Source organism: Silurus aristotelis, assembly GCF_946808225.1.
Source record: "Silurus aristotelis genome assembly, chromosome: 23".
Lineage (NCBI taxonomy): Eukaryota > Metazoa > Chordata > Actinopteri > Siluriformes > Siluridae > Silurus > Silurus aristotelis.
In genome coordinates, this window is record NC_139596.1 from 12865657 (window position 1) to 12893643 (window position 27987).

At 37.9% G+C, this 27987-nt stretch overlaps 1 protein-coding gene across 1 annotated transcript; it reads left to right on the forward strand.

Annotated features, from left to right (window-relative positions):
• Positions 1 to 66: 66 nt before the first annotated feature.
• Positions 67 to 27987, forward strand: homer1b (homer scaffold protein 1b). The gene is made up of 8 exons (XM_083526644.1): positions 67 to 503; positions 4772 to 4928; positions 10780 to 10911; positions 13420 to 13512; positions 14036 to 14193; positions 24077 to 24233; positions 25304 to 25495; positions 25622 to 27987. Exons 1-8 carry the CDS (start codon positions 499 to 501, stop codon positions 25808 to 25810), a joined length of 1083 nt encoding a protein of 360 aa, XP_083382770.1. The 5' UTR covers positions 67 to 498; the 3' UTR covers positions 25811 to 27987.

Consider the following 27987-nt stretch of genomic DNA (forward strand, 5'->3'; position numbering starts at 1 on the left):
TTTCGTCTCCATTCATTCAGCTCCTGGTGGTTGGCAGAGGCTTTTTGTGCTCCACACTCTGCCTATACACTGAAGCTCTGTTCGGTTCTTTTCGGTTCTGTTCGGTTCTACTCGTGTAGCTAAAGATAGAAATGATGACAGATCCGTGTGCCTCTTCCTCAGGTAAGGTAGGCAGGTTCAGTGGGTAAATTCACGGTGGGATTGAACTGACACACTGCCCACACAGCGTCGGCCAGCACCGCTGCATGCGTGTGCGTGTGTGTGTGTGAGTGAGTGCGTGAGTGCGTGCGTGTGAATATGCCGCCGTGCGGAATGGCAGCGCGCGCGGAGGAGCCACGGCTCCCGCACTGATGGACACGTTACGGACACGGTTCATTTAATCTCGACGCGAGAAGGCCATTCAGACGAGACCGGGAGAAACAAAATAAATCGGTTTTAAATCTGCATTCTGCCTCAGGATCACTCGGAGAAGAAGGAGGAAGGGAAAAAAAATCCAGCATGGGGTAAGTTAATAACTGCGAATGGATTTAATCAGGAATGGACCTACAGACTGGGGATGGATTGTCACTAATATCTTGTGCTGATCATCCAATCTGGATTTGGCAGAAATCCTGGGGTTTAATTAGACATCTCCACCCAGATGCCTGGGAACTTATCTCCCAGATGGCTGCATACAGTAAGAAGAATGAACCCTCAAAGCCAGAAGCCAGAATTGATTTGTATAGATACTGTAATATATATATATATATAAGCACCAACTTTCAATTCTCTGAAAGCCTCTCTGATGTAATGGGTGTAGGATGCAATCCTGAGATGCAGATCCTAAATCTCTGTTTCATGCAATTCATGAGATGTTCATATCATCTCTGTGTGTTACAATGCAGTGGCTCGGGTTAGTAACAGTTCCAAGGTAACATTATAATATTGCATGCCAACACTGTCAGTGAGTTCTGTCGGATTTTATTGTCAAACAAACAGCTCAGCATTTCGTCCTTATGGATGGCTACAGCTCGAGTAGATGAGCTTTAAACACATTCCCCCTTGCACACAATTGGCTGTCTGCTTTTCTTCTTGAATAAAGAAGGGCAAACCAATGAGATAATTTGGGTTCATTGGGTTCTGCTTGAAAAATGGAGGTTTTACCTTGAAGTTATTGAGTAATTGGAGTTACAAGAGGAGAGCTGTTATTGAAGAAATAAAACATGTATACATTAGTATGAAATGATTATGGTTATGGCCACTACTGAGATATTTTATCGACTAAGTGTATTTCATTAAATGAATAGATTTCCTCTGTAATTATGCTCCCCTGCTTCAACAGATTCAGTTTATTTGCTGAGGAATTACCCCGGTATCAAATGTTGCTCTCTTGTCATTTAAACATTTTTATTTTGAAGCAGCATTTTGTGTATAAATTTCACTGTTTTTATAAAATAATTACGTTATAAAAATGGAAACTCTGAGGTATTCTGCCGCCTCGCAACTCCACGATCCTGTGGGTTTCCTCCAGGTTTTCTGGTTTCCTGCAACATTCTAAGTAGGTTAATTAGCCATGCCAGATTGCCCCAGGTGTGGCATGGAGTATATGGTGTTTTCACTTCAGATTACTGAACATGAATAATTTAATGAATGAATGTGATTATTGAACGTGAATAAATGAATGAATCGTATTTGGGCAAACCCACAGAAGAAGCCTGCAGTTCCTCAATCCTGTCTGAAAAAAGCTTTTACGCTTTTATATTGTTTGAGCCATATCCAAGTATTAAATTAGATGAATCCAGCTTTTTGCATTATTGAAGTCAAATATTAAGGCAGGGGGGTGTGTATGCTGTATGAGTAATATTGGGTAGAGTAAAGAGCAGAGTATGTTTGCCAATTTATTTTACTTTGTACATTTTGTACTGTTTAGAACAACATTACCATCTGATTTGCTGGTCTGGATGAAGAGGCCACTAGATGAAGAGGCAGATTAACTTTGAGGATTTGAGACCAATCTGAAACCAAAACCATATGCACTCGACCACTGAAGAAGGATTAATTCCTGACCATTTCCTTAGTTTGAAATGATGTATGGGAGCACTATTAGACAAAGGTGAACAATTTTATCTTTGGTTTCTGACTGGTTATAGGAAGCAAGAAGTGTGAAATGGTCTTTATCACACCAGAGGTACTACTATCACTCCTCTGAGGTAAATGCAGATTAGTTGATGACTGCAGTGAGACCAGGGATTCAGATGTCAAGGTGATTCCATGAATGTCTTCACAAATCACAACGGTAATTAAATGGTTAAGCAAATCTAAAAGCATTAAAATAGTTAGGCTAGAAATCACTGACATAAGCTTCTCACGAAGAAGACTCAAATCTTCCTACACAACGTAAGCACTTATTTTAATATAGATATCGAGGCAGATAAAACAGACATACTAAAACGTTCAGAGCTGAATAAACATAGACAACATTCAGTATTCATGTCCATAAAGAACAGTAGGATATTGAATAACTAAAGCTAGACTACGCTTTTTCTGCAGCCGTTACTATCACTATGATTGCCGCTGAATTTTAATGGTAATTATGCAATGCGCCTTTGATGTTGTTCAAAGATTTTTAAGCCCCTGGGTGCAGCGTAAGCTCGATGTTCCAAATGCACCCTCTCTTTCCCTTTTCATGCATACACATTTCTGTACATAAACCCAGCAGCAGCTGATTAGAAGAGCACCAATGGTGATTAGACACCCTATGAATAATTCTTACAAAAAACCCCTCTTTGTCTGGTTTCTCTTGGTTTCTCTTATTTTGCTTTGTTAGAGTCTGTGATTTGATTATGGTGGAACTGTATGTAGATTTAAAGTGCTTTTACTGGGGGAAGGGGTTATCCCTGAAATTAGGTCACATGTAAGTACAGTCTTATGATGATATAGGAAAACTATAGGATGGTTGTAGAAGCTGTACTGAAGTACAGATTTATGGCTGGCTGGACTGATCTTCTGTGGAGACTTGATTGATGATTAATGATAGTCCTGGAACATTGGAAATTCTTCCCAGAGTGAAAGCGATGAAAAGGATATGGAATACCATTACTCAAATATGTTTCATTTGTACAGCAGATTTAACAATAGGCACTGGCAGCTTTACTGAAACCCAGATGCAGACTAGATCTGTCATGAGCAAGCCAGAGATGATGTTGGCAAAGAAAATCTTCCTGAGATGACATGAGAAGAAACCTCTAGAAGAACCAGACCCAAAAGAGATTCCTAATACTAAATTATTAGCATATTGTGAATAAGAATCCTGGCATAAGAGCAGACTTTATGATTACCATTTTTAAGTACAGATCTACTATATACAGTAGAAATTATTAAACAGAGTAGAGGTAAGATTTATCCAAGTGACAACCAATGACTATGAAACCACATTTTGACTTTCCGAGCTGATAGAGTCCCACTTGCAATCCACATAGACCGGTGTGTCTGCATGGTTTCATTCCAAGAACGCAAGAGCACACTTGTTTTATTAGTAAGTCAAAGTGTTTAAACTGATAAGCTAAATCAGCTATGCAGCCATACTGGCTTAAACAAAGATTTAGATCTGTAATTAAAAAAATCATATTTGATGGTGGATAGCAAAATCTCCTGAGATGTAGTGTGGAAGAAATGTTTTATAGGAACCATACTCAAAAGGGACTTATAATCTTCTAGATTTTCATATACATACATTATATATATATATATATATATATATATATATATATATATATATATATATATATATATATATATACTATATATAATGTATGTATATGAAAATCTAGAAGATTATAAGTCCCTTTTGAGTATGGTCCCTAAGTCCCTTTTTTTTTTTTTTTATCCCCCCCCCCCCCCATATACTTATATATTGCACTTGCCCAAACCAGTGTTTTGAATAAAAGTGCCTTCATGATTTACAGCATTGTGCATGAGCTTATATACTAAAACACAGAAGACACATGAGACTGTGGGATGTGAAAATCTTTAAGGTATCAATGTGGGACTACCCACAGCAGCAGAATGTAGCGTTTCTGTAAATTGTACAATAAGTAGTTGTATATACAATATATTTGTGCAAAGAACAGATGCAACAGTTAAACTAAATCCTAATGCAGAAGCCGCACTTAATTGAACTGTGACTGTATGTCACAATGATTAATATCATATAACACCAGTATTTATGATTTTATTTATAAACACATATTAGTAGCAGTTCCCTTTAAAAGGTTGATGTTTTTTTTAAAGCTCAACAAACCACAACCCTTTTAGATATTAATGAAAATCGGAATCACATCATCTTTTATATATTTTTTAACCGGAGTTATCCCCAAACTATATCTTTGATTCAAATGTTTTATAAGAACTAAATCCACTCTTGTTTTACAGCAAACACTAGCACAGGAGTAACAGTGTAGCTCATGAGACTGTGACAGATTACCTACTTCAATACTATATTTAGTCTTTACCCTCGACTCTCCCCCACCAGACCCCTGCCAAACAGCTGGCATTTCCATCTTAGCTGAGCGACTCGTGTCTGCTTGTCTAACGCGCCGTAAAAGCAGGACACCTATGTATCTGGCTGGGTTGGTGGGTCCACCTGAGTTTCTCTGGTTCCTTCTGAGAGCAAGATGGAGGCCAGAGAGATGGTTCTCAGACTCCCGGGTCGTGCAACTTCATCCAGTGGCTTTGGTCAGACCACGGTGCTGCGGCACAAAGAAGTTCACCATTTCTTTTTTGTCCCATTTAGGGAGCAGCCTATCTACAGCACACGGGCGCATGTCTTCCAGATCGATCCGAATACTAAGAAGAACTGGATGCCCACCAGCAAGCATGCCGTCACCGTTTCCTACTTCTATGACAGCACCAGGAATGTGTACAGGATCATCAGCCTGGATGGGTCAAAGGTAAATGAACTTCTGCTGATCTTGCAGGTTTCTGTTTATTCTTTTTTGGGAAAGAAAAAATGTCTTTGGTGTTGTTTGCTTTTTCTTTTATATTTAACTGTTACTTCGTTATTTGTCTGTGTTGTTTTTGCAAATTGCATTTTTTGACACTCAACACACTCAAAACATGTTTGCAAGCACTATTCTGATGTATTTCAATAACTCAACATAGATATAAATAAAAAAAAGTACAACGCACATTTGATATAGTCACCTATTTGGCCAGTCGACTCTTTACATTCTGTGTAATGTTCTTGTCACATGCAGCTCTACAGCGGCGTTACGATACTAACACATTGATTTCATATGGAGCCTATTTTGGTGCACCAATCCTGCATCATAAGCCCTTAAGGGCAGCGAACATGATTAGTATTGGAATCACACTCCCTACATTCAGTGTGCAGCGAGCAGAATCCGAGACATTACTGCAATGCAAGGCATCCATATTCATCATGTGAAAAAAAATGCACACATTTTTATCATGCACTACATGTCTGCTCGGGTATGAACCGCTTAGATGAGATAAAACATTGCCATTCAGGCCACTGGCAATTCAAGCTACTCAATCCTAGTATCCTACCCCTTCTTGCAGAGAGAGCTCAGACTGGTTAAAATAGCTCACAGAAAAGTCTCTGTGTGTGTGTGTGTGTGTGTGTTAGTATATTAGAGTTCTCTGTACCTCATTTCCAGAGCTTCGGTGACAGAAATACCGTGTGAAGCGACCCCGGCATTCTGGAGTGGTTTTAACTGCTCAGGAGAGGGCTTTTACCGCTCACGTCGAACGCAGCGCCCAATACCACATCAAAACTATAAACACTGCTTCTTTTCACGCAAATGTCAGCTAAATTGATTTTAGCAAAAAAACAACAAAAAAAAAAAACACTTTGGCAGTAACGGCTTTAGCTGCTTTCAGTACATGTTTAGCTGTAAATTTGCCTCTGAATGTTGCTCTTGTAAGGCAACTGATGTATTGCAGTAAATATATTTTACATGTATTCTTTTGAGAAGCGAGGTGAGACTGGATCAATAAAATGAGGTCAGATGTAATAAGAGCACAGTCTTAAAGCCACACTGGGGAGCTGATAGTTCAGTTATGGCTGATGGCACATTAACAGGACGGTCCACTAATCCATTGGTTTATTTCACGCCTTGTCTGATATCTATGCTATAATAAACCACTCCTCTTATCTTACTCACAATATATGACTTCTATCAATTCCCATAGAAGTGTCACCATTGAATGCTCTTAAGCCTAGAACTACACTGATCTGACCTCGACTTGGAGAGTCAGGAGAATGGACCAACTATTGGACTAGTACATAAGACCTCCCTACTAAAAATTGTAATAAATTAAATATTATTATATTATCATTGTTATATATTATTTATATAATTTACTATTATAATCATTTTACATGCTTTCTATTACTGCCTATTGTAACATGCACTTAAATCAGGATGCAAGAACATGTCATCAGCGTGTGTTTCATTATTTACAATCAAAAATCCATTGGTGTGGTCAAAGAGAAAGGCAGCATAAACGAGAAACAGACTCAAAACCGGGTCTAAAAAATGGAGATAAGAATAGAAAATGGGGTCCAGTCAGAGACGGCAAAAGTATACACATCCTTCACTCAAGTAGAAGTACAGATAATCATGTTTTGAAAGACTGACTACACGTTTCACTTAATTTAAAGTAAAGAAGTTTGGGCTCTGACTTATACTTAAGTAAAACGTAGCCATTACTACTACCTGTTTTAGTGTCACGCTGGTAACTGGAACCCACATCATATTAATATATTAATACAAAATAATTTCAAATGATGTTACCTTATGAATGTATTCAGGCTGAACATCCACCATATAGAACACGAGCAGGGCAAAGATGATGATGATCAGGTGATCAGAAATGTCTCTGTTCTCAGTCATGTTATCATTGCAGGCAAGTTAATTAAGAACGGGTAAAGAAACCAATGACAAGACAGGGCAAAGAAAGGACTGAACCAAAACATAGTCACATGGTTGTGAATATAGCAAAAGTAAAACAATACTAGTGTTTTTTACGAGTGCAAATCTTTTTTAATGATAAAAATCAGTACTTAAAAGAGTCTTAGGTTAATATAATACTTAAAAAAAAAAAGGTTTACAATTTGTCTCAATGTTCAGACCAGTGTCTGAGTTATAAGCTGGGACAATGTGGTGCTTTCAATTGAACACTTTGATTTAGATCGGTTATTGTTGAATGATTGATTAGCTAACATTAGTTTTGATCGTCATCAGTAAATTAAGAGTTGATGAGCTGTCAACATAAATTCTGATCTCATTCAGTTATGTGTTTGACAGCACTACTGGCCACAAAGAATATTTGTGCTGGTATATAAATGTGTTCATGAGCCTGTAGGTACCATACATCTAATGTCGAATCAAAACTTAGACCTAGATTATAAGGATAAAAGTTTGTGGATACCTGACCATAAAATTTGTATTGTGTATACTTTTTGAACATCCCATTCCCCATACAGTCCCCATTTGCTGTAATAATTAACCTACACCCTTCTGGGAGAATGTAATGCTAGATTTCTGAGTGTGCTTTGTGCTTATTCAGCCATAAGGTCATTATTAAAGTCAGGTACTAATATACATATGTTTACACAAAATTTGTCAAAAAATATTTGTGATTTTATGAATTTTTCAGGTGAAATTCAAAATCTGTATACAGTAAACCATGGAAAACGGACGCCTCCCCAAACATGCTATTTTATGTATACAGTACTGTACTGTATTAAGATTTTACTTCATTTTATAAGTAATAATTATATTTTTAATAATACATTTCATTATTTCAACATAAAACTCCATAAAAACAATTCCCTATAAGTTTTTCCGCCTATCGTGCTATCGGCGAGAGACTGGGAAAATCATCTAAACAAATTAGTCATGTGGCAAATGCAATTCTGCGATAAACCGGGGGCGTGAGATTCGAACCGCGGTAAAGCAGGGGATTACTGTATTTAATCCTTTTAGAGACAGAATGCTTTTGTTTGTTATGTTTATACATATCTCCATACTCAGGTTTGGCCTTATGGTGGATAAATAGGACTAAACCTAAGGGGAAAGTGTAGTTAACCAGTATCGCATTGTGCCAGTGTTGGGGAAAAAAGACTACTTCAAAAAATTTCTGTCCTGATTCACATTACAAATATAATTTTTTTTTTCATAGTGAAATAAGTATGAGGTGCTTAGTGATTCATATAAAGTGGGCACAGCAGTGGGCTTAATATAATATATACAGCTTGTATATATACACAACACAGTCCAGGCTGGTGGGGGTTGTGAAATGGTGTGGTGAATGATATACCAATATATCATTGTTATACTGTATACCACACCCTATTTAAGTAAAGTTAGTGACTATGTATTTCTCTATGTGCATACATTTAAAATCTGTAAAAATTACCTGATGCAATTCAGTAAATTTGGACAAGAATCTCAACGAAAAAGTTTCCTACATCTTGTGTAATCCATGCTATGAAGAATCGAGCCTGTTTTTAGAGAAAAGGGAAGATCTTACCAATACTATTATAGTATTTTTTAATCAAGTGTTTGGTGAGCGTGTTTTTGTTTATTCCTGTCGAAAATTAGCCGTCATCTGCTACTGCATGTTAAGGCGCGAACACTGCTAGCACAGTTACAATGGTGTTTAATACTGTAGAAAATGCCATATATATGAAGTGGGGAATAAAAATGTTTTCTCATGCATTTTTTTAAGCTGAAAAAACTTCAGTTGCACCTCCCTCTATGAGCAGAATTTTAGTCTGATGAACAAGTGAAAACTGAGAAGCTAACTAACTAACTAACTAACTAACTAACTAACTAACTAACTAACTAACTAACTCTAACCTGCATATTATCTTGACTTTGTCAGTAAGTCAGCTGCAGCCTGATTTGGGAAAGTGTCCAAAAAATAAGGAGCAGTTTCATGTCACTGGTATTAGAAGCATGTAGCTGCATTACTTATGGCTTGAATAGCTAAATTAGGCATTAAACCCTATTGTACTATATTCAGTTTCACTGAATTAGAAATAGTTTTAAGCAAAAATCTATTGATTAAGCATAGTAATATTTTCTCTGTTTAGTTTCTGTTATTCCTAAATATTATGGATTCTTAAAATAAATTGGTATAATAATTCTACGCTCCATAGCAAAAAAGCTTGTGCACCTCTGCTGTAAAACAAGTGATCTCTGGCATCTCTTCTTCTAATGTATTAGCTTGAAAAACAACAATCATCTTACTTACCGACAACAAATCTGGTTTAGAAGTAGTGGGAACAGCGTACATTGGAATGCAGCTCTACATCTTGGCTGATAAGAAGTATGAGTATAAATGAGTAATAAAGGACTAAAGCGCTGATGCATTTTTTTCTTTAGATGGTAATGAAGTGAGGAAAGATTGACCTCAGGTCACTACATTGTCAGGTCACCTGCAACTGCATTGTGGGTAGCGCAGGAACCTAAAAATATGGTAACGCAGAACATAAAAAATAAACAAAATATATCTTGGATGTGGCTGAATATCACATGTTAATCAGATAAAGAGTGATATTCAAGGTCTTTAAAAGCATTCTCTGATGTTTGTTACATCACTATATCAAGGTCAGTAGATACACATGTTGTAGTCAGGTCTTCTAAAACATTTATTTATTCAATTCAGTGACTGTCTTTATGCATCCATTGTAAGTGATTAAAGATGAAAGTTTTTTCTTTTTTTTCAGTACAGAAAAACAAGTTACTAGCAGGGACAGTCAGTAGGAGTCATTACTCCATGTGAGAAAACTCCTCCATGTGAGAGAGGAGAACAGGGGACAGAGATGAGAACTCTCTCACTGCCTACTGCTCAGATTGTATAACATTTGTTACACAAGCAAATCTGAAGCCCACTGCCAGTTATCCTCTATGAAATCATGTAATGCAGTTATATGGTTATCCTATGATTTCAGATGTGTGTGGGAGTATGGAGATCCAAATCCTTTTATCCTGCATACACGTCTAAACATTGAGTCACTTTTCTGGACGGTTTCTGATCAGGATACCTGGAAAGCTTGTCTAAGGGATAAATGTATTTCCTGTGTTAATGAAGAATTTAGTGTCATTTTTACCTTTGATGAGCCTGAGCTGTTGCATTTTACTATCATTTTTATCTTTCTTCCATTCTCCCTGCTCTTTTTCCCACCCTCTCTTTCCGTCTCTGCTCTCTGTGCATGATCGGAGCGCCTTTCAGATTTACGCCCACACAAACACATTCGCTTGCAGTAACTCCGGTCATTCCATTGCTCGCATTTCACTGTCTTCGAAAGTCAGCAATGGCTTAAGGTTTAGCGGGAGCTATTAAGTGTTTATCGCTGGTCATTTCAGTCATAATCCATCACTTGGATCAAGACGTTTAAAAAAAACAGACACGGGATTTATTACAAGATTATGTTTAGAAAGAGCACGTTTTATTGTTCACTGTAGTGTTCGGATTCACATGGGAGCTCTCTGTTGCATATGAAGGTATTCTGTTACCCGATTGATACACATGCATTATTTCCTTAAAAGTACCTGACCGCACTCTATGGACTCTTTTATGTCCCGCCGATGATCAATCGATTCATAATAAATCAATGCCACACACAATTATGATGATGCCATCCACAGCACAGCCTTGAGAACTCCCTGTCTGCTCACTAAGGCTCATTTTCCCACCTGTATTCTCACGTTTGCACGTTTTCTGTGGGTTGTGTAGAATAACGCTTTTCTTTGTAATTGCTCATAGGCTATAATAAACAGCACCATCACCCCGAACATGAGCTTCACGAAGACGTCGCAGAAGTTCGGGCAGTGGGCAGATAGCCGCGCCAACACGGTGTATGGATTGGGGTTCTCCTCAGAGCACCATCTGTCTAAGGTGGGTGGAATTCTGCTCCACTCTGCTCCGCTCTGCTCTGCTCTGCTCTGCCTCGCTCAGTTTCTCTATGTGCATCTTGGTGCTGGGGAACACCTACACACTGTGCCCTAATGAGCAGCTGTACAGTCATCAGTGTGTGGGAGGCTTCTTCTGCGTGGTCCTTTCCTCTCCCCTTTCTCTTTCTCTCTTTCAGAATTTTTCTCTCTTGGTTTTTCTCACTCAGTTTCTCTCTCGCTCTCGCTCTCGCTCTCTCTCTCTCTCTCTCTCTCTCTCTCTCTCTCTCTCTCTCTCTCTCTCTCTATCCTCCACATAATGATTAAGTTCTGTCACACATCGGGGGTGGAAACCAGCAAGGCCTCACTATCAGGCTTATGCAAGAGAGACATCATGCCTTCACACCCTTATAAACAGACCACTCTTTTATGATCTTTCTTTCCCCCATAAGTGTTTCGCTTGCATTAAATAGGCATGATTCGTTCTTCATAATGTCCATTTGACCAGGTGCAGTTTTCTGACTTGTAAAGGCTTATCTTCAAGAATATATTCTTTCTCAGAATATGTCATTCAAGTTATAAGTTTGATTTCTCTTCTCTCTCTCAGTCATATGTAAATATCAAAGTAAATGTGTGGTACAATAATATACAATAATTATTTTTTAAATATATACATGGCCTTCCTCTATTTGCATGGACATACAAAGGGCCATGTTTACCAAAGCAATAATTACAGCTGTTTTAGCAACCATTTGCTCTACTGGGATGGCCAGTTTCAAAATGTGCTTGTAAATAAACACAAGCACACTCTTAATTAGCATAAAGCGAGCAAAATATAAACCAGTTTCTTTTTTTTTGTCTACATGCTCTCTTGTTAGCAACCAAATTGGTAGACTTGAGGTATTCCAGCATCATTGTTATTTATTAGAGTTGAAACCTAAAAGATCATGATCATGATTCGCTCCATTATGCACTTGTAATAAGGCAAGAGCTATACACATCAGTGACTGCCCCTCAATCTTGTGATAGGTTCTGGAAATGTAATGTTATGAACCCTGTGTCTTATGACTAATCCATTGGTTTGGCAGGACTAGACAGTCGTCTACTCAGACAGCCAGTCTATGTTTTTAGTGTTTGCACTCAAAAAGATCTACAATGGGACTGTTGTATTCTATGTATTACACATCCATAAACTGTTCAGGGGCTTAGAGTAACTCAAAAAATGCATGTAAATAGTCACCAGAATCTCTGGATATGGAACATCATATCTCGAACATTACTTCATTTTGTTTGGGAGTTTAATAGACCACTGTCAATATAAGATAAATTTGATACATATGGCATTGTCAATTCAGAAGAAAAAGCAAGAAAGAAAGAAAGCAAGAAAGCAAGAAAGAAAGAAAGAAAGAAAGAAAGAAAGAAAGAAAGAAAGAAAGAAAGAAAGAAAGGGGCTTGTCACATACTCATACTTGTCACATGTGCTTTTACATCATATCCCAGTGATGTTAGGAGCTGGGATCAAGAGCGCAGTGTCAGCCATGATACAGCGACCCTGGAACACTGAGGGTTAAAGATCTTGCTCAGAGGCCCCAAGACTGCCAGATTGGCAGTGCCAGGGCTTAAACACCTGATATTGGCTCTTTGCTTCTGTTTCCAATATTGAGGCTTGAAACTTGAGTTGGGTCACTGTACATGTTTTTCACTGTGGGTTTCTTTTGGGTTCTCTGGTTTCCTCCCACCTTCAAAAAACAAGAACTTTAAGTATGTGATTATGTGTGTTTTGGCTTGTATCATCATTTAAACAATGAACCAACTCTACCAAAATTGCGACACAACCCTATAATCCAGCATGACTTGAATTTCATTCCCAAGCCCTTCAGTTGCTCCCTAAGCTTTAATCAAATGCATGCACATGTGTGATTTGTGATAGGAATTTTTTTTTTTTATGTTTTATTACACTTTAAAAAATGAAGAATTACAAACACTTTTGATCAACTAACTTCTGGGGCAGCAAAATCTCAAGATGACTGGGTTCAGATGATCATTAAATGGTAAAAGTACTTGCCACAATGGCTGTTATATTGTGCATGTGAATATAAAGCAAGATTGTCACTATGGCAACTTATTTAGCTGAGCTGTTAGACACACTCTAGTTTCCGTCCTCTTTCTTTGTATCTACAGAGAATATTCTGTGCTGAAAATAACTCACAATGAGCCGTTAAGAAATAAGAAATGACATGGACCGCCATTATTGTTTTTTATTTTGTATTTGTGTGGACAACATGCTACACTGAAAAGCACAACCTTACTGGCTTTGCTCGAATTTTGTGTTGAAAAATCAGCAAGCGATTGCAGGGGACAAAACCAAAGTTATACCTGATTAGTAGATATGAGCTTAAGCGCTAACAATGTCTTTTGTCACCCAATGCACACATACAACCACTGGTTCTTTTGAGTGTATTCATTGCATACTCAGAGCTTGTACATGCAAATCTGACCTTAAGTATCTTCTCAGTTTGCCGACAAGTTTATGGAGTATAAAGAAGCAGCCCGCTTGGCCAAGGAGAAGTCCCTCGAGAAGATGGAGTTGGCGAGCTCTCCCTCTCAGGTGGGGATGTTTAATTTTCATGAGAAGATCTCTACTCGTCTAAGTCTTTCAACACGCTTCATTACAACCCACTTGATTCAGTTTGATTCCTTTGAGAGTGAAATTTCCTCGTTGTAGGTTTCAATCTAAAACAGACTCCCCAGGGCTTTGCACTTGGGCATGTTGGATTAATTAACAGTTTTTCATGCTGTTTAGTTAAAATCTTGCAGCGCTTGAGTACCGCTGTTTTTTCTTATCCGTACGGAAGCCCGAGGCTTCTTACTGTAAATGATGTATTGTTAGTTGACAATTGGGGAGCCGTAATAAGTAATTGGTGTGGCTCCGTTTAATTTCCACTTGATGATTCGTGTGTTATCAGTAAACAAAAATAAATCACGAGAGGAGGCTCCGCAGACCAACATGCAGAGGAAACGACTACTTTTATATAATATATATTATATACATTTTTAAAAATTTTTTTTTTATAAATAGATAAATAAATATAAATGTATATATAAGCTAGCATGTTTGTGGCCCCTTACAGGAATCGCCTGCTGACATTCACTCGCCTCTGACCCCTCCTGTCTCTGCCGACCTCTGCCGAATCAACGGCACAGGCGATGATGCCACCTTGTCAGACACATCGCCTAATTCGGAGCTCCAATCAGACCTCTCCCCAACCACCCCGACCCTTGCGCACAGGTAACTAAGTGGGTTTTTGTTTGTTTTTTGTTTGTTTGTTTGCGTGTACGTGTGTATGTTTGTCTTTGTGTGTGTATGTATATGTGTGTGTACAAATACAGATCTCTAAAAGTGCTCAATTCAGTTACATAATCTTAGATTTTTATGCATTGGACTTCCGCCAAAAAAACATCTTGGGATAAAATAACACCTATGTGCAGTAGCAATAAATGCTGACTCCTTAACATTTTTATATTATAACACACACACACACACACACACACACACACACACACACACACACACACACACACACACACACACACACACACACTCACAATTTTTTTGTGGATACCTGACCTTTTGGAAAATCCCATTTTAGATTTAGCCCCCATTTGCTGTTATAATAACCTTCATTCTTCTGGGAAGATGCTCCATTAGATTTGTTTGTGGAAATTTGTGGTCATTCACAAATTTGGTCAGTACTGATGTAGGGTGAGGAGGCCTGGGGTGCGGTCAGCGCTTCCACTTCTTCCACTTTAACCATGTTAAACATATCTTCATAGCTGGCTTTGTGCACAGGGGCATTGTCTTGCTGAAACAGAATTGAGTCTCCAAGTTCAGGTTAAGGGAAAATGTAATGCTACTGTATCACATCCAAAGGCATCATATACAATTATGTGCCTCCAACTTTGTAACAGTTTGGGGAAGAACCACATATGGCCGGAAAAGTCAGGTGTCCCAATACTTTTGTCACTCACACACATATTGCTTTATATAGCATATTTTATTTAGCTTGATAAGTTCAGATCATAACTGAGAAAAAAAATTAAACACAGGACCCTTTTGGGCTGCATACAGTATGGTGCATTGTCAATGCCAAGTAGATCTTGTTAATTAGTTTGAAGTATGCGTCATCTGTTTTTATGTTTCTCTTGAGTCATACAGTTGAGTCAGCAGTGCCTCAGTGGTCCACAATATAATTGAGGGTAATCTCAAAATTTCTAAGTTTTTAAATGCATTCTTTTTTTTTTTATCTTTTTTCTTTTTCCAGAGACGTGTTTCAAACATGTCAGGTCTTCTCTTTCTGATAAACCCATTTCTGCTGCTTGTGATTAAAGCCAACGCGTTGTTGCTGACACGCGCATTTTTCGCTGAAACACACACAGCACACAGGGCTGCGTTTCTGACGCTACTGGATTTTTTCCGTAATGCAGTGCTTCTATATGCATCTTTATTCCACTGGTGCGCAGGGATTGCATTCCTCTAACGTTTCTGTAGCTACCTGGAAGGACTCTGTTTAAGCCTGTCATTATTTCAGTTCCTGTAAGGATCATATTTTTTTTTTTTGTTCTTTGACGATACTCTGTACACTTCTTGTGACTTTGTGACTGTTGGAATGCACTCGCATATTGTAATTCGAAAATAATGATGCAAATGCAAAGTATTTTATTTTCTGTATTTATTAAATATTGCATCTTTTTTGGTTTCTGATGTTTTTCCAAATATCGAGTTGTTATTATTCTATATTTTATACTTTCATTTCATAATTGTTTTAGATAATCGTAGACTTGGTGAAGGGCCATATAATAAGTTGCCGAAGATATGACTTTTAGGTGTAATTTGAGTAGGGCTACGCCGATGCTTTAAGACAATTTCTAGGGCACTTCATTCAGGTGATGCACTTCACCCGTGTGTCGGTTATACTGCCAAAGTTGCCACACTTATTCAATAACACTCACACCTTCAACTTTTAACCACACACACACACACACACACACACACACACACACACACACACACACACACACACACACACATACACCCCTGCACAAAAAAACTGATTGTAGGATGTCAAATGTAATGCGATGTATTCCTTGAGATAAGAAATGCCTCAAGTTATTCTGCTGTCTGAAATAAATGTGAAAAAGAAAAATCTAGATTGATTTCTTTGTGGACTTTAAAGACATCATACAATTAATGAATTAATAGTGATGACATTTCGGTGTAACGAAATTTTATTGTTAGATTAAACTGAGATAATAATGCAGGGCTTAATATTGCTCTCTGCTTGGCCAATATTGTGCAGGAAAACTGTCAGGCTAATACATCACTAATTGTGCATCTCCCCTACACAATTCTCTCACGGCTTCTCTCTAGCTTTTAAATCCATAGTCTAAATACAAATCTGCACGATTTTGATATGAAATCCTTACAATGAGAATTGTGGATATGATCCTGGTGTAGTTCTTTTTTTTGCGTTGTGAAAAATCACCTTATATTTTCCTTATTTATTAAAATCTCCATCATTTTAGAAAGAAACCGAGCTCGGTGCTGTTAGACTGCGTCATCTTGGAGTTGTAGTTATTATGTGTGCACGTCTGGTGTGTTTGGAGTGTGTGGGCGGTGAATTCACTCTTCTCGCAGTCACTTCTCGCAGCACATGAGTCAGTCAGATGGCCTGTTATGTCAGATTGCTGGAGAAAAGAAAAAAGCTGGAATGCATGATGTTTAGATTTTAGGTTAAAGATTATACAGATTTTGGCTGGAGGAATAATGGAGTGTTGCGCTGACACTTTGAGCGCTGATGAAATCGGTGCCATCTTTGTGTATTTCTACATACACTTGGTAGAAATAAATACACTGAAAAGCGAGTTGTGTAATGTGCAACGTGCTGCACTGTTTAGTGAACCGACAGTAAACCGTTATGTGGAGTTGTTTATTGATTTAGTTTCTGGTTTGCTTTGGGGAATTTAGTCAGCTTGTGGAGATGAACATTTCGCTCAAATGTTATTTCCTGTGAGGAGATGAAGAACATGGTTGGTTTATATCGCTATATAAGCGTTCTGACATTATTTATTCAGGAGGTAGAGAAACAAAGCACAGTGTTTCATGTGTAGGGTATTGGAAAGTTTATTTCAGTACTGTTGAAGGGTTCACATATGCAATAAAAATATGTATAAAAAGTGCTGTGTATGATTTAAAACAATGATTTTCTGACTGAAACGATAAAACACAAAAGTCTGTACAACAACAAAACATTTCGTCAAAACATTCTTCGTAAATTTATAATAACCGTAGGATTTTTACAGTAGAGGAAAATAATCGTTCAAGGATGTTGGTTGGTAATGAAACAAATAAACAGTCGAGTAGTCAAGTAGAATGTAAATGTCAAAAGTAGGAATTGTAAAAGTGGCCTAGATGTGTGGGAAAAGAAAAGTCCATGACAAAAAAATCAAATTGGTGTTAATCACAAAAAATTACACTTTTAATATTGGCATATCATATATCTTCAAGTCACCGAATCACATGCTCAATAGTTACTAAAAGTAATCACTCCCTTAATTCAGATATAGCTAGAAATGAAGTAATGATTAGTGATCAATCGCAAAAGGATTTTAAAGTCACAGTTGTATAAAAGCATCTCTATTTTGCTGCTCTGTTAAATCCAGAATGTTCAGATGCATCTTTAGCCCTAACGCACCTGATATACCTGGTCCATATCTGAAGAAGTGAATCGGGTGTGTTAGAGCATCAAAACTCCCAAACAGTTTGGGCCTCCAGCCTTAAAGTGCAATGCTCAGTACTTCAGTACTTTAGCAAAATGGTTATTTACAGTATTTCATATTAGATTTTTACATTGTTGTGGACTGGTATTGGAATCACTTAGAATAATTACAACCTTTCCCCTAAAGAACAAATAATATTATTGAAAACTTATAAATATCAAAAAACAACAGACAACTTACCACAAAGAGGGCTGACTACAAGGTCTTCTTTAAGTGAAGACACTATCTTCAGTACCTCTACAAGACAGCACTTCTTCTCTCTCTGACAAACACAGTGTCTAGTTGAGGCCCAGCCTCGCTCGCTCGCTCGTCTGAGGAGCTTTATAAGCATGTGTGGCACCTTCTCGTGTCCTCGGTAGGTGTCAGGATGTGGGCTGAGGATCTGTCAGTCAGAGTGGCAGTCATGAAGGAAAGGTGGCTCTGACGTCAGCACTGCAGGCATGGCATCGTGGGGGATGAAAGTGAAATAGAATCAGGCCTCTTGGGCCTGCAGCGTAGGCACTGAGCTCGCTGGAGTGCTTAGACTGGAGTGGTGTGTGCTACGCATTACCGTGTGGGTGGGTGAGAGGGAGAAGGGAAAAGGAGGATGTGCTGGGAAAAAAAGATGACAACTCGTTAACCACTCTGTAAAGTGTGGGGGACGAGAGAGGGAATTCTGTGGGTTGTAATCTGCGTTGGTGGCAGAATTTCTAAATGTTTCATAGTTTTTTTTTACTGAGTAGAAGATTTAAACTTGCTAGTGCATCCGTTGGGGGAACAGATTATTATATGTTTTATAATAAAATGTATAAAGAATTTCTATTAAAGTATAAATCTATACTTGCATTTATACAATTGTCTATGCTTGAATTGTATGGGGTTATTAAATTTAATAAATAAGCTCTTAACTAATAGCAATTAAAACATAAAAAAGCACGTCTAGGAAACTTCTTTTCATTTTTTACACAGCTATTAATCTGAAAGTACTTTATTCAGTAACTATATTAAATATGTAGTCATTACAATAAAATTAGATCACATAGTGTTTGTATTACTATGATGACCCACGCTACACGGCGACCACTTAAAGTGTTTGGTGAAATCAAATCGTAAAAAATCGACAGTAGAACTCACGACTATGTTTAATAGTGAAAGGAAAAAGCATTTCCACACGCACAATGCGATGGGAACTTAAGGGATTGGACTAAACAGCTGTGTAGCCTCAAGAAAACTACTTATCAGTAAGGCTAATTGGAGAAAAGGCTTCAATTTGCTAGGAAGCATAACGATTATACTCTGAAGCAATGGTCATGTGGTCTGATGAGTCCAGATTTACCCTTTTCCAGAGGGATGGGTGCATCAGGGTAAGAAAGGAGACGGATGAACTGATGCAACCATCATGCCTAGTGCCTGCCGTACAAGCCTATGGGGGCAGTGCTATGATCTGGGGTTGCTGTAGTTCAGGGGTGGCCAACCAGTCAGAGACCGAGAGCCACATTTTTTACTATGTTACCGCAAAGAGCCACATCGTACACATGGGCACACATGAACATCACCCATCCCTTTCTCTTACACACACACACACACACACACACACACACACACACACACACACACACACCTCTGCTCAGCCAGATTTATTGTTAATGTCACACACCAACATAATGACAGAAATTGACTCCTACAGTTCTAAGACCACAGGACAGTCATTTTCAACAATGAACACTGCACTGCCTCACACACACAAACTCTTAGTTTAACCAAGTCCACAAACAAAATTATAATAATTTACAATAGCCTTTGTCTTTTACTATGCATGTTACTTAGTGGGACATTATATTGGCATTCCTTGCCTTGAACAATCCCCTTCAAATCTGCCTCGTATTCCGTTGTTGCTACTCAAAGCAATTCTTTCACATGAGTGTCAGTCAGAACAGATCGATGCTTTGATTTCACGTGTTTCAGGGTAGAAAACGAAGACTTTGTAGGGTTTTTTTTTTATGTGCGTGTTCACTTCGCTTGAGTTCAATACGGTATTTTCGTCAAATGCGCATGTGCGTGAGATGAATATACCGCAGGGGTGGGCAATTAATTTTTTACAAGGGGCCACAAGAGAAACCTGAATTGTGTCAGAGGGCCACACCAACGATAATATTTTAGGGATGTACCGAAATGAAAATTCAATTCAAAAGGCAATGAAATCCATAATTTTTTGTGTTATGCCTTTTGCCTCGGCACCATCACTGGAAAACTTTCTTGCCTTTTCAAAAACGTCCACTACAAACGGAGTGCGCATGCTCGGATTGACTTTACTTTCCTGCGCCGCGTTCTTCTCATATTTAGAAGGCAATCGGGATGTTTGGATTTCAGGTGATAAATTAAACCCGACTTGGAGAAACTCTTTATAGATACACCCCCTCTTGAAATTTCAGCATTGCATGTTTTGCAAATCGCTCTCCGCACACCGCAGACATGTTGCTCTTATCCAGATAACCGTGTGCTGCTGCGCTTTTTTATTGCGTCATTACAATTGTGTTTCGTCTGATATACCGCAAAGTTTCCTAGTAGGGGCAAGCTCATTTAAGTCTTAAAATACCGTATTGAACTCAAGCGAAGTGAACACGCACATTAAAAAAACAAAAACAAACACAAACTGCGATATGAACGTAAGAGCCGCATGAAACCAGCCAAAGAGCCGGTTGGCGACCCCTGCTGTAGTTGGTCAGGTCTAGGTTCAGCAATGTGTGCCAATATTATTATAATAAATATTTTCTGAAATATCGTTGCTGTAGCATAAGTAGTAAAATTTTATTATGAATCATAGTACTGCTACATATACTACCGGGTAAAGAAATGGCCCAAGCCCAAAATGGTAAAATATTGTGCTTTTAAAAGTGGCGGGTGGTCAGGGCCAAAGCCTTTTCTGCTGGCCTAAACACCGTCAGAAGCACTGAGCTACATTTACAACCTAAATTCTAATATTTGTTTAATTAAATTGTATTAATTTATTTCCAACAGTTTATTCTCTTCACTACGTAGCGTTTCTCTTGGCTACACTGCTTCCAGTACATGTATGCGGATGTTAGATTTTTTTGTCCAATCGGATTGCAGCCTCTATGTGCTGCCATGTCAATCTATTCTGCCCAGGGCCTTCAAAGTCAGTACTGCTGGCCTTTATACCATAGTCTCTAATAGAAATGAGTTTCTTTAACCGTTATAGCCAAGTTCGACTGGCAAAACACGTCTGTAGCACGCTGCACACATTAATACATCTGAGTTAGACTTTTTTATGCCTACGGAGGAAAAGAAATAAATTTTGTCTCGGACATACATAAAAATAAATTTTTAAGAAAAGCTAGTCATTGTGTGGAGAGAAGCTAGCTAGTTGTCTCAGCCCTAACCCACTTTCAGACTAGTGAATGTGAGCAATACCACTAGATTACAGCCTCTGAGGAGCAGTGCAAATTATGAGTAACGTAATTTCCGGACTATTAAGCGCACCCAAATAGGATTTTTATTTTGAACATAAATAAGCCGCACCTGTCTATCAGCCGCAGTCTACACTGAAACTAATAAACTTTACACAGGCTTTAAGGAAAGTCTGTTACACGGCTTGGATCTAATCAGTAGCCTACCAAGAAAGTCATTGTATACTGTCTTCCTCCTTCCTTTCACAACAATTTCTCTCGAGAGTTTTTCTTTTGGCATCGTAGTGCGTTTAAAAATCACCATCGGTAAATCTTATCTCCTGATGCCGTGCAGCTCAGAACACAGGTGAAGTGCGTTTTTTCATGCCCGGTTGTTTTCAACGTGACGAATGATTCGCATTTCCTGTTGACAGTCCAAGTGAGTGGCAGGTCAAATGTCAGAGGAACATCATCCATATTTATGATGTGGTGTGGCCCGATTCAGTGGGAGTGCATCTAATTTAATATAAAGAATTTCATTGGTTCACCTGAACTTCTGTCTTATGTTATGGGGCTCAGTTTTTTGGCTTGAATCTTGTGAAACCGGGAAAAACCCTGGAAAAATCCATAAATTAGCCGCTTCATTGTTTAAACCGTGGGGTTCAAATCGTGGGAAAAAAGTAGCGGCTTATAGTCCGGAAAATATGGTATGCATCTCTGGTGAGTAGGTTGTATTTTATTTAAATGTTTTATGTTTTTGTCATGTTATTAGCAGATATTGATTCTGAACTGCTCCATATGATGTGGGTGGCACAGTTGCGGTTGTAGTGTAGAGGTTTGGAGCGTGCTTTAGTAAAATGGTATTCACCCTCCATATGTGAAATGCTTCTCTCTCTGTAATCCTACGCGTTGTTATATTGCGTTTTTGTATGGTATTGATGGTTTCTATGATAGTGGTGGTATTAAGAGGTGTATTAAGTCGGGTAAGTCCCCACTGAAGGCCCAGGTACCAAATGCACAGCCGGCCACTGGCTTTTAATGACCTTAAGAACAAATCATTGGTCAGGAAACGTGCACAATAGATGTTGAACATTGTTGCAGTGGATGTTGATTAAAATTTGGGATTGAACCAATAGGTTTTTATAGGTAAGCAAGTAAATATATAAATATACATTTAAGGTATTATGATAATTGTCGTTAAGTATCTGAATATAATATTTTCACCTTATCGTACAAATCTAGTAAATAGTTGGGAGTGTGACAAATGTAATCCTGGACATGCTAATGGCTCTTTGCTGGTTAAAGAGGATGTAATAGTAATTGAATATTTTATTTTTACATGCATAAAAATCTAATTGTGCAGCAAATAGCCTTATAGGGCTCTTTACAGCTCTGCTGTCCCTGCTTTAATACTGAACTCAGGTCTGGTATTTTTTTATATCTGTGATTTCCTATTGAGTGTATTCATCGGACCTTGCGTTGAACTGGTTTGCGTTGAAACCATGTCACCCTGAGGTTGAACTGGTTTCCTTTAAACGTTATGCTTTCAATGCACATCTGCTTTGACAGACAGTCCAAATTAAAGAGCACTTATAGTTACCCAGAACAGCTTTGTAATTACACGTAGTCTTAAATAGACTTTTTTTGCCTTTTGGACTTGACTGAGAGTAACCATGCCCCTGAGCCTTTTTCTGGTTTATTTGTACAAGTACAAAATGCCAGTAGAAAAAAATATCTAATCAGTAATCGGAAAAACAGTGTTTATATAGATCATTGATACTTATTTTGTACGGTTTACTACTAACCATCATTGCAATTGTTTATGTAATATTATGGATTTCTAGCACATTTTCTGTATAACCAGGAAGTCTAAAAACTCCGTCTATATAATGATTCTTATCTTTCATTAGAAGCAATTATAGAGAGCCTATAAGCCAACAGAGGGTCAGAGTATATCTGAGTTTTCAAAAAGTACAGCACGGTGCAAAAGTGCACTGGTGGATAAAGTACACTATTCCGGCACTTGAGCAAAACTATTTTCACTTTTAAGGAGAGAGTTTTCTATTGTTAAAGGCACACAGTTCGAACCTTAGTCTATGGAAACTCTCACGTGAATCGTGAGATACGATTGCGGTCTCATAAAATGTTTTTGAAATGTAGTAAAGTTAAATGTTATTACTAAATTACTATGCATTAAAATGTAGTAAAGTAAATGGTTCCCAAAATAGAAATACATGAGTGAAATACGGATACTTTAAAAATGTGTATAAATCCACCAGAGATTGTGAGTTCTGATGATTCCACAGTCATCTGAGGGCCTGGAGAGCAAATCTGACCATGTTCTCATTGTGTGGATCTGATGTTTAAGGTGGCTTTAAGATCTATTCCCTGTCAATCATAGCAAGACTAGCAAATCAGGGGCATCTGTGAGCTCAAGTATGTCGAAGAGGGTAGTTATGTTGCCCAGTGATTGAACATGAGCTACAGTTCTCTAGTCTTTCTGTTTCATAGGTGTTGAATGATAGGTTTGTATGATTGCTACGGGTTGGAAATTGGAGAAAAAAAGGCAAATAGTTGACATCTATTGATTATACAGAGACATGAATATTACTATACAGTAATATAAATATATAAACCAAATCAATATTCCATCGTGAACTCCTGGATCAGTTCTCCTAGGTGCAGTTTTATAAGGTAATCGGCTGGTAAGTTTTTCAGTGCATATATGAGAACCTGGTACAGTCCTTCTAAAGACTGTGGCTAATGCACCTGCTTCTAATTTGCTGAATTATTAGCAACTCACATTACAAACAATATCCTGAGGTAACATGCACCACAAAAATGCCTTCAAATATTATAACACAATGGTTTGCCATATTACCCATCCTGACTTCACAGTATCAATTGATCTGTTGTTTATTTTCATGGGTATTGTTTTTGTCACGACAGTCCAACTACCACCAAGCACTGGGAAGCTGAATTGGCAGCTCTGAAGAGCAACAATGCCAAACTTACAGCGGCGTTGCTGGAGTCCACTGCCAACGTCAAGCAGTGGAAACAACAGCTGGCTGCTTACCAGGAAGAGGCTGAGAGGCTTCATAAAAGGGTGAGAATCAGAAAAGCATTTACATCGCAAGAAAGGACAATGCAATTGAATAGCATAGAAGTGACTTAATATATTAGGAATTGCACAAAAATAAATCTCAATTTTATGACAGTCTGTTTGGCTGGCATACTTGACTTTAAACTTAACACCAGACTCTATAAAGAGTACAGTTATTACTCTGATTGGCTAGTCCTGATTCTAATTATAACATCTGTAAACCGGTAACTGACGTCACAGTGGTTGTCACTGAAAATGTGGTTAAATGTAGAATTAAATGGGTACTAATTAAGTTTTTTTAACAGGATAGATAGATAGATAGATAGATAGATAGATAGATAGATAGATAGATAGATAGATAGATAGATAGATAGATAGATAGATAGATAGATAGATAGATAGATAGTGCATAATATGTTAAGGAAATAAATGAAAGTATATTGTGATAAGCACCATTTTTATAGAGAAATGTGGGATATATACATTTACAATATGAGACATGTACATTGTGTGTACAACTAAAGAAAGTTATATATGGGGTATATGCAGATGATATATAGATATGTTCAAGATAATCTAGGATATTTTATGATTTAGAATTATAAAATATAATATAGCGAATGTACAGAGTGGAGCAGAACTGCATAATGGTTACTGGAAGTGAAATCAGTAAAGCATCAGTAAGCCATCAAAGTCTAAGCGTATAGTGTAGAGTTCAGTAGGGTGATGGTAAATGGAAAAATAAAGCATGCAACATAGGTCACTGAGGTGCAGTGGTGTGTGATTAGTCCAGGTCCAAAATCTGGACAATTAAATCATACCTTTTAATCGGTTTATAGTTGTGTATCATTATAGAATGTCAAAGAAACAACTTTAAAATGGTACTCAACATACTGTAATATCATGGCATGGATTTTGTTTGCTGTGTTCATGTAAATGAATAACAATTTGGAGGTGTATTAAAGTTTTTGAGGTGTTTAAACCCAAAGTTTAAATCCAGATACACATCTGGTCCTGACAGCGATCTTATTAATGACTTTTGTAATTCTTTTTGGGGGGTGGGGGGCATACAGGTGTCTGAGCTGGAGAGCCAAAGTAGTCAAGCCAATGCGATCAAGTGTCAGAAAACAGAGCTTAACAAAACCATAGAGGAGTTGGAAGCCACATTGAAGTCTAAAGAAGAGGAAATGGACCGTCTAAGAGAGGAAGTGGAGAAAGCCAAGCAGCTACAGTCACAGAAAGAGACACTGGAACAGAAACTAATGGTAATATTTGTATAATCTTAGTTTACAGGCAGTTCCATTGTATATGAAACAGGTTTTATATTAAAAGAATGCATTAGCATCTTGCTCCACATCTCACAGCACATTTGTGTCAAACCCACACTCTAGGCCACGGATGCCAGGAACAAGGACCTGGAAGAACAGTTAGCTGATGTGGAGCAGCGTCTGGAGACGAGCCAGCTGGAGCAGGAGAACTTCCGCAAGAGCCTCAAAACGCTGCTTGAGATCCTGGACAGCAAGATCTTCGAGCTGACAGAGATGAGAGACAACCTGGCCAAACTCATAGAGGACAGTTAGAACACGCTGCTTTCGCCTCTGCCTCAGAAAACGTGGACTTGCCGAGGTACATGGTGACAAGAACGAAACGCACAGCTCTTCTGCCCAGACCTCGTCGTGTACTTTTACACTTTTAAAGCCTTCTTGACTAGAGGAATCGCATTATTATTATTATTATTATTATTATTATTGAATTATATGGTAACGATAAGCATTCAGTTGCACTTGAATTTGTACTTTTTAGGTGAATAATCTTTCTTCAGTGCCACTGCAACCTACTAGGTGATAATCAGCCGTATAATGCTCCCCGTCCTTTTCTTATTATTAATTGAATATTATTCGAATTGTTTTTCCTTAATTGTACACAGGTAGTGTAGAGAAAGTAGGCAGCCTACAAAGACGAACGCTGCTGCACATAGGCTCTTCCTTTCTACGGTGCTGGTTTAGCGTGCCTGGTTTATTTGCAATTAAAGGACATCTGCTATGCTGCTGAGGACACTCGAATCAATCACACCCACCGGATCGTCCGTTCCGAGCCATATGCTGTAGCCAGACCGTGTCGGCTTGCCTCGTCACCTTCAAGGAAACTGCCTCAATGTTCAGTCAGAGCTTCAGGATACTTTACCATCGACTTCCTGACAAGAACAAAAGACACCCTGTGAAGTCTGAACATTTAGATACAGGTGTGGCGTATTGGCCTGTAATGTACAATGAGCAATATTCAAAACAGTCTTTATGTCACCTCAGTGTATTTATCAGGTATTCCAACTTTGGACTAATCTGTGGACTAACATTGTTTAGTAGATGTTCCCCTGCCTGATAGTTCTCCTCAGAGCAGTCCGTAGTGCTTTCAGATTGTTTTGGCCTTAGAGTATAACATTCTGCACTGGATATCAGACTCGATGAGGAATTTCCTCGTTTTTGGATTTTTTTTTTCCGTCTGCATTAGCAAATGCAGTGTTCAATTTACAATTCGAAATGATGTGTTATTATGAAATATATATGCTGATGGATACGATACATAGAGCACTGTTAATTTGATTGTATTTATAGATGGGAACGTTCAATAAAAAAAATCCCATTAATAAGATAAAGAAATATCAATGAAATAATGCTTTAGAATAGAGAAAGTATTTGTGTGCTCTCAGCCTGATAATAACAGTCTGTAGTAAAGGGTTTCATTTTTGTTATATTACCGCAGCTTGCCATACTCTTGCTAGAGTGCCATCCAAATTATACTCCTGCTAGATTCTTATCCAGGGTGTCTGTGGGGTTCTGAGATAGGCCCTGGGTCCACCACAACTCAGCCAGTAAAAAATTGTTCACTGAATGAATGAAGACTGCTTTTGGGCAATTCAAAACGACCTTTATGGTTGTAAAACGTGCATAAAAAAGATGTGGGAAGGCGCTTTACATTGGGGGCTTATGAAATTTAAATATTATGTAAGCTATGAAATGCATGACTTTGACTGGTCACTTTGGTTCAATGGAAAAAATTTTTTTTTTACCTTTTGTGAAATTGCGGTTACATTTACGGTTACATTTATATATGTCAAAATTAACACATTAATAATGCATTAGTGCAAATTCATTTTATCGGCACAGATTTTTCCTAATGCGCGATTCATGCAGTGCATTTCTTTATTAACAATATAAATAAATATAAAATAGGCTAAATTAAAACCTTCAATGAAACACACATTTATTGATGACACCCTTTCTTTACTTAGATATAATAAAAAATAACCCCACAGAAAGACCTTTTTAAATCACTCAAAATAAATACTCAATACTAAAAATATTATTTTTATTATTACTATTACTACTATTTTACTACTAAAGCTGCTCCAGAAAACAAAGTTACAGCTTTACCTCAGTCTGTTACAAGCACTGGTAGTGGACACTGCATTCAAAAATGTGAAATGATTGTTTCTTCACAGAACGCTTTACCAAATCAACAGCACATTTGACTCTACAGGAACAGTAATAGAACAGTAGATTAATATAATTTGTCAGAGCTGCTGTTATAGAGAATTATCATCTTTTTGTCACAATTGAGAATTAAACAGCACCATGGCATGACATTTTTAATACACTTCTTACAGACTGATAAAGCGTAGACTATTGAGCTTCTCAGTTGATGTTCCTACTTGTTTAAAACTAGGAATTATTAAAAAATAAACCCCTGAATGATGCTA